The following is a 12,309-nucleotide window of genomic DNA, read 5'->3' on the forward strand; positions in this document are numbered from 1 at the left end:
CGCTAAGGTGTGCGTTCGTGATGGTTTGCCCTGCGATCGCGCAATGGAGAAACAGCAATTTTGGTCCCCGACAGCGCGTCACGGCCACCGTCACTGCTGTGATGCCATCGCGCACTGCCGGTGCCGAAGAAGAATTTTATGTTTCCCCATTCATCTTCTCCATCTTCCGGACGTGCTTGCAAGGGAGCGGGAGCAGGAGGGGGGGGGAGGGTCGTGCAGTCAGCAAAGCAGTCAGTTGCACCCGGTGCAAGTCGTTGCCGGGAACCGTAACGTCGGTGGTCGTTTCACTTATCCATTCCAAACCGACCGTCCCGGGTTCAATGAAACTGTTGTGCCAAAAACCTCGCGATGAAATCGTGCATAGCGTACCACTGCCAGGGATAGCTGCGAGTTCCCCAGACAAGCCCACGTCACGCCGAAAGTGCTGGAAACTGATAAAATCCTTCAACAAATGAACACTGGCTCATGTTGACAAGACCAGAAGCAGAAGGAGAAAGGGAGTGGGAGGCTTGTAAGTCTGCGATGGAGACGCAAAACCACTGCTCCAGTGGTACAACACGGAGCGGATGCTCGGAGCTCGGTAAGCTAAGTGGCAAGTGAAGCATAAAGTTATGATTAAAATTAGCCCAAAAGGTTCCCACCGGCTGCCAACCAACTCTCGACCCAAACCACACGCGGGCCCCGAAGTTCGGGGAATTCGAGCGAGTTCGTTTCGAGACGGCCCGGGACCAGAAGTCGCTCGGGAAGTCGCCGAGCCGGCCCGGGAAGTCGGTCGGAGTTGTAAAGATGGAGAAGTAGTTGCGATGTTGCACCGCCCGGTACCGCCGTTGTGATGTTGGCAAGCAAGAATCACGCTCCTATAATTAGCTACTGTCGGGGGCTACCCCATTCCAGATACGCCACCCCGGGCTGGACCGTATGCCCTTCGTCTCGGATGGCGTGTGTCGAGGGAATTCGTGGGTCGCTCTGGTCTTGGTCTGGTCTGGTACCAAGCTACTGTGTAACACACCACGACACGTGCGAGGACGACTGCATTGTTGAAGAGACACATTCGGTTCATAATCAAGTCATCGGGTGTAATATGATCCCCCTGGCCAGCTGTCACCGCCTACTGCCATCTTCACTTTCACACATCGCTGAGCGGAGAGGAGTTTGTTGCTTCAGTTTGTCCAACGCATGCTGTTATGCTGCCGATTGGTCCGAGTTATGCGACCACGCGGTCATCAGTCGCTCTTCGGATATCTGGTACCATCCACGAAGTGTCCGTTGTAATTTGTGTCAATATTGGCTCAACCACAAGTTGTTAATTTCAAATAGGTTAGGGCGATTAGTGTTGCCATATAGTGAAAAATGAATTTCATTATGCTCATGCCATGCGTAGAGTGGACTCTACAACTTCCATGTTGTTGGTTATGAACCCTTTTCCGAGAAACTCAACGTTTGCTCAACTGCTGGAACCAACGGCGTCTTCACTGATCATTCATTGTCCGAATTTTGTTTCTATTGTTCACTGTTTCCCTCTCTTCAAAGAAAATACACTCCTCCTTACAAACCGAAAACCATTTCAAAGGCTATTAATAACGTCCCATCAACTATTTCGATAGACTATCGTCGTAAGATATTTAGCTAAATTCTCCCAAAAAAAAACCACTCTCTATCTCTCACCATCATAAACCCCACCACCATCCAGCAAGGGATTAAAACTTGCTATCGCCGGCGACGACGCCAATGTCTGCCCCGCTGATGATAATGATGATGGTTACGAAGATGATTAGCACAGGATAATCGCCATATCTGCGTGCCCTTGCAGCGAACTCGACGATGACGACGACGACGATGAAGCGGTCGCGGGTACGCAATCGGATTTCCCATCACCACCACCGATGGCGTCGGTACTAAGTTCGCACAACACACAGTCATTGGGCGTCATTTTCCGTTCATTAAGTTTAATTTTACCAAGCAATGCTTATCATCATCTATGTCGGTCGTCAGTACGCCGAGGCGCTGAAAAGGATTCAAACCAGAGCATTTTTGAGTCCCAAACAAAAACCCCAGCAGCCTGTCCGCCGTGGCTCGAGCAGCACTGCGGCATGGTGCTGAAGCTCACCGGCTCAGTCTGCTTCGAAACCGGATAACGCATTAGGGGGTTTGCGGAAAAACCTTTGAATTATGTATGGGCGCTTACGAGTGGCGATACGAAATGAGCGGTACCCGGCGGCGGCGGCGCGATGGGTCGACGCACACCATTTTAAACCAGGGAATTGGGAGGATGGGGAGAAGAACGGCCGGGGACCTCTGGGCCAACCAGCTTGTTGTTCTTGACTTTTGAGCTCATCCCGTAATACCACCGCGAACGCGCCCTGGCGATGGGTTGAGTTGTGGAGGGAAGGACGCTCGTGAGTTGTGCAACTGGCACAAGTATTAACTAGATTACGGAACCGTAAACGGTACACTCTCGGTCGCCGACGCCGCCGCCGCCGCTCGGGGACTCCACCGAGATGGGATTACATTAGTGTGTGTTTTTGTGGAAGAGAATTTATGAGTGTGCGACGGTGGCTGCCACAGGATGTGGTCGGCCATGGTGTGACTCATTTGTACTCCGGGGTACAGCGCACATGTTAGACCCCGGCAGGACTGGACTGGAACTAGTTACTTATTTTTGGGCCGAGCAATTAATCCGTCTCTGCCTCCCTCCGAGCGAGTGGTAACGAAATGCAAAATTATGAAGCTAAGCATTTCACGATTAATAAAGCAATTTTAAGCATCGTCGTTTGTTGTTTTATAGAATAAAGTAACAACGCTATGCAAACAAGGCGCAGTTTACGGTAGAACCATCACGGTGAGGACCTTTGACTGTTCTAAACCATAGTAGACAACGTTGCTGCCTCCGGTGGATTGCATTTTAAGTATTGATTTATGATAATCATTCGACACTCACTCTGAAGTTATGTGGCGAAGCATGCTAGGACAAGGAGTGTCCCAGAGCTCCGAGCTCCCGTCAGTCCGAATCCGATCGCCGGATGGCAGCGTTATTGTTGTTCATGGCAATGCCTAAAATCAAACTCACAAACAATGTCTGGCGGATGTTGCAATGTTGCTGCGTGCAGAATATACACACACACGTACACCGGGGACTCATACATAACCACGTCCCCCACCCCGGTCAACACCGTAACCAGGTGCCCGGGGCAACATAAATTAACCGCGGCTCACCGCATCGACACTGCACCCGCACCCCCCCTCTAATAGTCACGTGTCGCGGATGTGTCTGATGTGATTGCGCTTTGCGTCTGCGTGAATGTCACAGCGTTTGCCGCTGTTGGTGGTTGATGGTGTTGATGCACCAAAGCCGTTGGCTGGGCTGCTGGGTTGCTGGGTCACCCCACTCGCCGGTGACCCCAGGCCCCCCCCATGTTGTTATGATTTTTGTCCATCGCAAACGCACAAAATTAGGTGTAGGCCAAAGCGTTTCCGGAGCCGGACACCGGATGACCGGGGTATCGCCGGATGTACCGGTGGGCTTGTCTGGCAGATCCAATCGACAGCAGCATAATGGGACAGTTGTTGACTGTGTTCGGGTGTCGCCCTACTGCCAGCGAATGGAGGTGGCCAGTTTGCTAATGATGTCATTTGTAGCCGGAGCGGAACGGGGGCGGCACAGCGGAAGGGAACTAATTAAATAATCATGATGCACAGCGAGCGAGCGAGCGCTAGTGATGCTCTGGCCCGCATCTGCCGGTTTGTTGGGAGAAGAAATTGAGTTTTGAATTTTGGATGCTTTCACGCCACGCGAATAGTCGTTTCGATTGAGAGCACCGGCACATACTCGTTCACATGAATTTCATCGAGTGTTCGGGAAAGATTTTTCACTATTAATTGTGGAGAAGGAAGAAGATAAGTGCTAACGGTAATTAACCATTTTTTCCCGCCATTAATTGCCATCTCCGATGATGAATGCGAATGCATCGATCGTTATACTTGGAGTGCGTCACTATCGAAAATGAAATGCAATTCGTTTGGGGTAATAAATCAAATAGCATGGCGGCGAAGTGATTGGTGATTATGACGAACACACTCGGTTTTGATTGATGTGCATCTGCACTTCCCGATGCCGCTGGCCCCCACTAACCGCAGTCTGTGCATACTGGTGCGTGTTGAACGACCAATTATGCTTGCTATTAGCTGGCTGGACGTGCTCGGTGCTAATAGATGTAGCTCACTGGGATTTCGCGATGGTCGTAGAACGTTGTTTTTCGTTGTTTCAGAGCAGAGGCTGGCCACGAGCACGAACTCCATCCAATCCACTTTGTCCGCGATTTATGCATAAACCATTTCAATCACACTTTGTTCAAGCTTTGCACAGCTCCTTTGCGCACCTGCGGGACAGGTGATTGCTAAGCTTCGTCGCAAATATGGGCAGCGATGCCACGTTCACGTCTTTCGGTTGATTAGACATCGAAAGCGCATAGAGTGCATAATGCAGCGTAAATGAAAAAGTACACAGACAGGAGTGCAGCTTAGTCAAAGTGAGTGACAGCTAAACCGTGCCGGGAGATGAAAGGAAACGCTTTTCGAGTGTGAAGCCGTATGGAGGCTGACCACGGTGCCAATCGATAGTGTGTCTCTTATCGAACGCTCGATGAAAGTTCCATCGGATCGCTTCGGCCGTTAATTTGGTCCCGAAATAAACGAAAAAGGAACTGCGGCACACGAGAAGAATGGTCTGCGATATGCTATGAATGCATAAAATATGAGGACATGTTTACGCGCACTTTTGTGGCCGCTGGGGACGTTTCGTTTCCTTCTGGCCGACCGTGATCTATGGCAGCACTTGGTGGCATTAACGTGCTTGTCGATTGATTCTATTTTATTCATTACCAGCGAGCGACGACAACGCAGTTTTGTTGATGTAATGATGTATTCAATATGCAGTGGACTGTATATGCCTCCCTAGTTGGACTTCTTGAGAATCGCAATTCGTTTAGCATATGAAGCGATCAAGGACTCAACTGCCGAGCTGCTACACATTTCTTCTGCCAGACGAAGATAATGATTTGTAAAATTCAATTTTGCTGCGCCCCATATTGCACGCAGGAAGTAATGGGAAAAAGTGAATTACAGTTAAGGATGCTGCGTAGCAGTGAGTTCCGGACTTCCACTGTCCTCAAAAATGCGAAACAGTGCAAAGAACAACGAGGACACACTGCGATAAGTCTGATCCATCGCATGCGCCACACATAAGCAGAAACAGAAGCACAACGATCGCTGAAACGACACACAGTCCGACGTAGTGCGTTATCGTGCTCTTTGGTTGTCTGCTGCATGAGAGCACTTGTTATCATCAACACTGGTCACTATGAACTACTCGAGCAGCGTTGCCTTTCCTTTACTTCCCCCTCCCCATGCCAGCTACCAGCTGATAAATATTCATTCGCCATCAACGGACCGGCAGTGGCTCACAAACCGCTAGAGAATTTACATACAATTACTGTCTCGTTAGACGTCCACCAGTCCTGCTATACCGCACAGACTGAGCAATAGCTGACCATGGACGTCGCCGGAAGTAACGCGCTACGCGTATGTATGCTCGATACATAGATAAGAGTCTGTAGCATAGCATTCTTCTGCTTTCTAGGGCGGGCAGTGCCGCGAAGACAGGGGCCGCCTTGTAAAAATAGATACTTAACATAAGATACGCTCGTGTCGCCAAATTGTCGTCCAGCGCCTTGAGCAATTGATGCAAATCGTGGCAGAAGCCTGCCATGGAGACAACGCGATGTAACGCATAGTAACGATGATGTGTTTTTTTCGTTTTTCTTTTCGTTTCTATTTCCTGTCCCTAGATAACTAACAAGCGAGACACACATGCTACACCGACACTGACGTCGCTCTCAATGGCAGAACCGAATTTCGTCCAGCGAAACCATCCACCACCACCATCACCGAGCAACCACCATCGAGGACATCGAGGACAGCGAGAAACATTGCGTCTAGCCGTCGGCAGTATACGCGCTCGTCCGGTGCTAGAGGAACCAACCGGTCGCCATACCCAACTGGCGCTACGGTGGTAACACGCATCGGCCAGCAAACCATATCCGAGCCGCGTCTTTCGTAGTTAGGATTTTAAGTAAATTTTACAAAACCGCCGCGCTGCAGCAATAGCGAGCACCGAGCCAGGCAGTGGTTGCTGTGGTGAAAAACAAAAACAGAACGCCATCGTCACCATGATTCGATCGTACAAACTCTATCTGATGCTGCTGGGCAGCTCGATCTTCTTCCTCCTGTGCCAGAATCAGTCCTCGATCACGTGCTTCGTCAGCAACGTGTCCTCGAGTGCGGCGGCCGCAGTCGCCGCCAGTGCTACCGCCGATGATACACTTGGGTTGGGGCAAGGGCGTGGCGTCGCAGCGGCCGACGGTGAGATATCGTTCGGTGAGAAGATCCGCTCGCGAAGCCTCAACTTTAAGGACATTCCGCTGAAGCTAGACCGCTCTTCGTCGACGTCCGCAGCGACCAGCAGTTCGGCCGTTACATCGACCACCACGGCTTCAACGACCAGCACGACCAGCACGACGACGACCACTACGGTGAAGCCTCCTTTATCGGCTCCCTTGGCCAACAGTATTGATGAGGTGAGTGTCAGAATTTCGCTACAAGGGGCATACTGTTTCCGAATTATTGTGCAAATACCTGTGGCCCATTTAAGCCGGATTCGTATCCAGGAATTCGGTAAATCCGCCTGGAGTGTACACATTCCCCGATGCAGATGCCACTGGCGCGCAATGTTCGGTGCGAAGCGAATGTCGGGTTAAAAAAATCTCGTTTGATCTCTTCGGTTCGGTTCATGCGATTCACTGATTTTCGAAGAAGTACCGCAAGCTTCCCATGCTCTGGTACACGATGGAACCGTAAACCGAATCTCTCTGCAGACCTCTAGCATTGGGATTTTCCATGGGATGTACATCCGTTTGGCAGGATTAGTACCCCGGCGTCCAGTTGTACGGCAAATCCAATACATTTCACCGTCGAGACACGAGCACACAGAGAAGCTCCTGTTATTGCTTCCGGTGCAATGTGTACACAAGCGCGTTGGCATTCGGGTTCTCGGGACCGTTGGCCATTGCATTCTATTCCTCTTCAAAAATGCATGTACCATGCAATTACAATCGCTTACAGAAATTGAATTCCGCTGCAGGTGAATTGGAAATCCTTACCGCTCCCGTACAAACACACACGGCACTGTGTGGGAAAATAGTTGAAATTGACCGTCGATTGGGTGAGGGTTCGCTGGCCGTTGCGCGCGGTTGCCGCGTAGGATGACATGGATGTTTGATTAGTACTCGCCATATTGGGATGCGAAGTTCCGCCAAAGGTATTGGCTGCTTCATGTTGTGTTCCTCTGAGCCTTTCTCACCCATTATTTATTGCTGGCTGTTTAATATTGCAGCGAGAATGTCCCCGTGGGTCAGTGAATGCATCCGGCATAGAACGGTCCGCGAAATGGGGACTCGATTCTCCTGGATGTTTGGTTGAGCTGCGTCGTGAATTGGAATGCAAAATTGATAACTTGCGCCAGCTTTCAATTATTCGTCTAGGCTTGCCAAAGTCAATCTAGTGAAACTTTAGAGAGTCTAGCCCCGTTGCTCGGGACTTAATAACATTATCACATCTTCCAATAGACTCTTTACTCTTTTTCATCGAATCACTTTGATTGATGAAAATCCGTGGACAGCATATAGATCAATTAATTTAATCACCAACGCGAACCTGTGATGATGGGTTAGAAGTACGTAAATTCGGAATCCGTTTGACGGTCAAACGACGGTACTAAAACGATGTCCTTTGTCCGTTGTTCGATGACCATAATCTCCCCCAATCAGGATTCATGGAATGTCCTCAGACTTTGGTGCTGCAGGCGAAATTTTGAGCCATCGAACGACCATGGCTCCCAGCTATACCTCGGTTTAATTTGGAATTTGGTGAACCCCGCACCAAATACCATGCAGATAACAGAGAGAGAAGCGTAGAGCTTGTCCAGGACAGCGCTTTTCAATTTAGCTGACAACCCCCTAAACGGACAGGTCCGCGTCTTTTTTGCCGGAAAAGCATGGCGTGGCGTGGTGTGGCGTAGCAATTACAAAACCTCAATTATCGACCCAAGGCCAACTTAGAGAGCATCCGTGCCCATCCAGACAACAAGGCGCGCTCGCTTTGATCACAACACTCCACGGTCTATAATTTATTCATCTGAAAGGACTTTACTGCGCGGTACCGCGGGGGTAGGTAACGAGGCACTAACGAGCATCAAATAAAGTTCCGCTTGGAACGTTCCCACGGCGCGCACCGTTCGCGAATATCGATAAACTTTCTCTGGGTACCCTGGAACCGGTGCCGGTTCCGCTACATCATCGATGCTGCAAAGCCGTAAAATGAATTGCGCATCCAAAAGCTAGCAAACAGTATGGGGCTCTTCCGGCAAATTAGACAACTTCCTGAAAGCGATACATTATGCTGCCCCGGTGAGACTCCATCGGAGCAAAACTAGCACCGGCTGCAGAATACCAGGGTGACCGGATGGTTAGAAAGCTGTTTCAATACTGCTCACCACAAAAACCAACGCTTCTCGTGCTTCTCGTTGCAGGCAATGTATCGATTTCCGGTGGACACCGCGGTGCTACCACCGCTCTACATCATCACACCCACATACCGGCGGCCGGAACAGATTCCGGAGCTTACCCGGCTCGGCTACACGCTAAAACATGTGCAGAACGTCCTGTGGATTGTGGTAGAAGACTCGGAGAACTGCACCGAAAGCGTTCGCCATCTGCTGGATGAGATCGGTGTATCGTACGTGCAGATCACAGGTAAGTCGCGGAAAGGACTCGCGCTGAGATTGGTCGGACAGGAATCCATTAGCAAATGAGCTGCCCAAGCCGGTACAAGTTATCGTGAAATTGTTGCAATCGAAGGGCAGGGTGGATCTATACGGTGTTACCTGTAATGACGTCGAGTAGCGTCGGCCAAACCTGTCAATGTGTCTAGGTGATGGTTGATTGGATTCTACATCCCAGCCATGCTGTTGCAACTGTTGCAGGACATCCAACTCAACTGGCGCTTTAACGGAACATGGATTCCTATAGTTTGTAACTATTTTGTGTTTAACTACTGTCTGGTTTCGGGTGGTAGAATTGGTTGAACTGTTTCACTTAGATGACCGGTATGCTGATTATGCAGTTTTGATAAGACCCTTCATCATGACAATCATGGCATGAATCGCACTGCTCAAGTATGCATTCACATCACATGTAAATCGTTCACAGCTCCGATGCCATCGAAGTACCGCAAGCAGAAGATAAAGCCACGGGGCGTATCCAACCGCAACCGGGCGCTTCAGTGGATCCGAGCGAACGCCACGGAAGGTGTCCTCTACTTTGCGGATGACGATAACACCTACAACCTGAGACTATTCGAACAGGTATAGTACCATAGTGTCGCAAAGTGGACGTTACCGTCTATTAACACAACCGTTTCCCTTGCAGCTTCGATGGGTCCGCAAGGTGGCCATGTTTCCGGTGGGGCTCATCTCTAAGTTCCAGGTTAGCTCACCGATCGTGAAGAACGGTACGATAACGGGCTTCTACGATGGTTGGGTCGGTGGACGTAAGTACGCTCTGGATATGGCAGGTTTCGCCGTATCCGTCAAGTTCCTGCTTTCACGACCGCACGCCCAGATGCCGTATAAGCCCGGCTACGAGGAGGACGGGTTCCTACGTACCCTCGAACCATTCACGTTCAGCGAGGTCGAGCTGCTAGCATCAAACTGTACCGAGGTGAGTACTGGAGGACGGAATTCCATAGTCCGCTTTGCTGTTCATACTGAAACGTTGGCTCTTTACAGATACTAACATGGCACACACAGGCGAGGAAAAATTCGCCAGCACCGGCACTCGATCGGAAGAAGTACGCCGGCACAAATCTGCTGAAGTTGACCAGCTGGCTGGTGTAGAAAGAGTGGAATACGACCGGGCACCTGCTGGGCGTTCCGCGTTGGTTGAAGAAACTGTCCGTCTGGGTGTTCAGGCAGTCACCCTGAAATCCCGAGAAAGATGCCGAAGATCGAACCGCCATATAATGGCCGACTAGCGGAATTGACGCAGGCAAACGCGCCAATCGACTACCAAACCTAGGCTAGCGGGTTCGTTTCGAGTATACAGGGGCTGCGGCTGAAGCCGAGTGTGTGTGCGTGTGTGTTTATTGTGAGAGCCAGAATTGGTACTTAAAATCGTTTAGCTAGACGACGGGCGGGGAGGGACGTAGTCTTTCCTTAGTTTTGCGGATCATCTTGATACGCTAACCACGTACGAACTGAACTGAAAATTTTAAATAGCAAAATTGGGATCTTTGTCCGAAGTAAATCGAGGCCACGGCCATTTGCTAGTGTGTCGACGGGAGATAGTAGAGTAAGACAAACCGAATAGTGGCCAAAACTAGGCGACAGACAAAGCAACATAAACTATAGCACACAAACACTAGCGACGGCACATGTCATGCTCAGTGATAAAACTTTCGTTTCGGTTCCATTACCGTAATCCGTGTACGTTTTGATTAGTCGCAAGATAGCAAATGCGATTAACGGGAAGGATGTAGGTTCATACTTTGCACCAGCTAAAGTGACACAACAGGAGTATCGAACGACTAGATTGGCGTAGTAAGCGATGCAGGGAAAAGATTCTCTCTGGGAGTGGGACAAAACGACAAGGAGATTTCTTTTATTTATTGAACAATGCATTGGAGCATCATGATATGGCAAGAGAGAAAAAAAAGAAAAAAAACCGTCGTTTAATCGTTAACATACAGTATACATAAACAATATGCAAACCCAATTATACACTTACTACATACGTTCACATTCACATTTCAATTCCAATAACAGATAAACGACAAAGATCGATCCAAAAACCAACCCTCCCAAGTTTAGGATTCTAGATAGTCACGTTTTTAACCAATTAACTTGTAAGCTTCGAAACCAAAGGATGCACTCTCCTTGACCAAGTGCGTTAAGCAGAGGTACTTGTACATAATTGGGAATTCCAAGAATATTTCCTTTACTTCAATCTCGAACCAGCGTGTAGATAAGCGATTCCGTAGCCTAGCGTATCCAAATTCAAATGTTTTTTTTTTATGATTTAAAGTAGCAGATAGATAAGTAAGATACTCCTTCTACTCAATCGATAAGCACCCAAAATCCCTGCCGGGGAGGGCATGGAAAGATGCATGACTTACAGTATGTACCTATCCCTGAAGCAATCGTTCTACCGATAAGACAGTGGACATGTAAGTAGCGTAACAGAGCAGGAGTTTTGTTCCAAAAGTAAAAAAAAAACTGAAAAGCGATACTTTCCTGTCGCAAAAGAGCTTCTTCTGGTGTTGTAAACCTAGCCCGTTGTTTGATCTGTAACGTGTGTGTGACCTATTGTGTAATTTTGCATCTTTGCTCATGTTTCGCTATCTATTTGTTTTACTTTTATCAACAACAACATTCTTGATATTAAAACCATTCGAGAGCTTTCCGGTAGAATGGTTCACTTTCTTTGCATATCTTACAGTAAGTGCAAAATAAAAGAAAACAGTATAACTTGTTCAAAGTGTTGCCATCGTGCGAGAAGAAGTATCTGCGTGCGAAAGGACATATGCAGAGGAGGGCAGAGAAAGGACTCAATGTTGAAATGGGCAAGGCGAAGAGCGTGTATGAAATACGAACAAACTGAAACGTAGACGAGAACTGTGGAGAGGAATTGAGAAATGATATGTTGGTTGGCCATAAAAATGTAAGAAGGGAATGAATACAACTTGTGATTTTAAGCTGACATGCCGAAAGGGAGAGCGAAGAAACATGTCCTAATATTAGGGTGTTGGAGGGACGGGGAAAAGTAGTTCTTTTGTCGGAAAAGGGGAAAAACAGCGTACCAGCACTGCACGGGATTCATAAGTGATAATCTACTATTTGACTCTAAGGAAACAGGAATTTTGCAGAAGATGACAACTTGAAAACAATAAAATCAACTTCAATCGTACCACTTATCGTGTCCCAAACTTCTTATCACGTTTCGATAAATCATAAAAACCGTTAAATTTTCAAAAGCAGCGGAGTTCGGAACCGGTTTGGTTTGAAGCTCGGATAATATTCAAGTTTTGTTGTGCTCGAAAAATGGGTTTACTCGAAAATTTGAACGGCAGTTTTTTGGCGCTCGTTTCGCAGAAAGTCGATGAGGTGCGGTATGTTATGGTTTTCTCGTCCTCCGGGATTTT

The 12,309-nt window shown here is 48.7% G+C and overlaps 1 protein-coding gene across 6 annotated transcripts in view; it reads left to right on the top strand.

Annotated features, from left to right (window-relative positions):
- The window catches only part of LOC125950201 (galactosylgalactosylxylosylprotein 3-beta-glucuronosyltransferase P), a 45,069-nt gene extending 33,001 nt beyond the window's left edge, over positions 1 to 12,068 (top strand). For all 6 annotated transcript variants that reach the window (XM_049677964.1, XM_049677968.1, XM_049677962.1 and 3 more), the window contains exons 3-7: positions 5,844 to 6,632; positions 8,642 to 8,864; positions 9,321 to 9,475; positions 9,540 to 9,830; positions 9,899 to 12,068. In XM_049677964.1, coding sequence (XP_049533921.1) covers positions 6,225 to 6,632; positions 8,642 to 8,864; positions 9,321 to 9,475; positions 9,540 to 9,830; positions 9,899 to 10,006 — 1,185 coding nt within the window. In that variant the 5' untranslated portion in view covers positions 5,844 to 6,224 and the 3' untranslated portion in view covers positions 10,007 to 12,068. The remainder of the gene's footprint in view (positions 1 to 5,843; positions 6,633 to 8,641; positions 8,865 to 9,320; positions 9,476 to 9,539; positions 9,831 to 9,898) is intronic.
- Positions 12,069 to 12,309: the final 241 nt, after the last annotated feature.

This window comes from Anopheles darlingi, chromosome 2 (assembly GCF_943734745.1).
Source record: "Anopheles darlingi chromosome 2, idAnoDarlMG_H_01, whole genome shotgun sequence".
NCBI classification, from domain to species: Eukaryota; Metazoa; Arthropoda; class Insecta; order Diptera; family Culicidae; genus Anopheles; species Anopheles darlingi.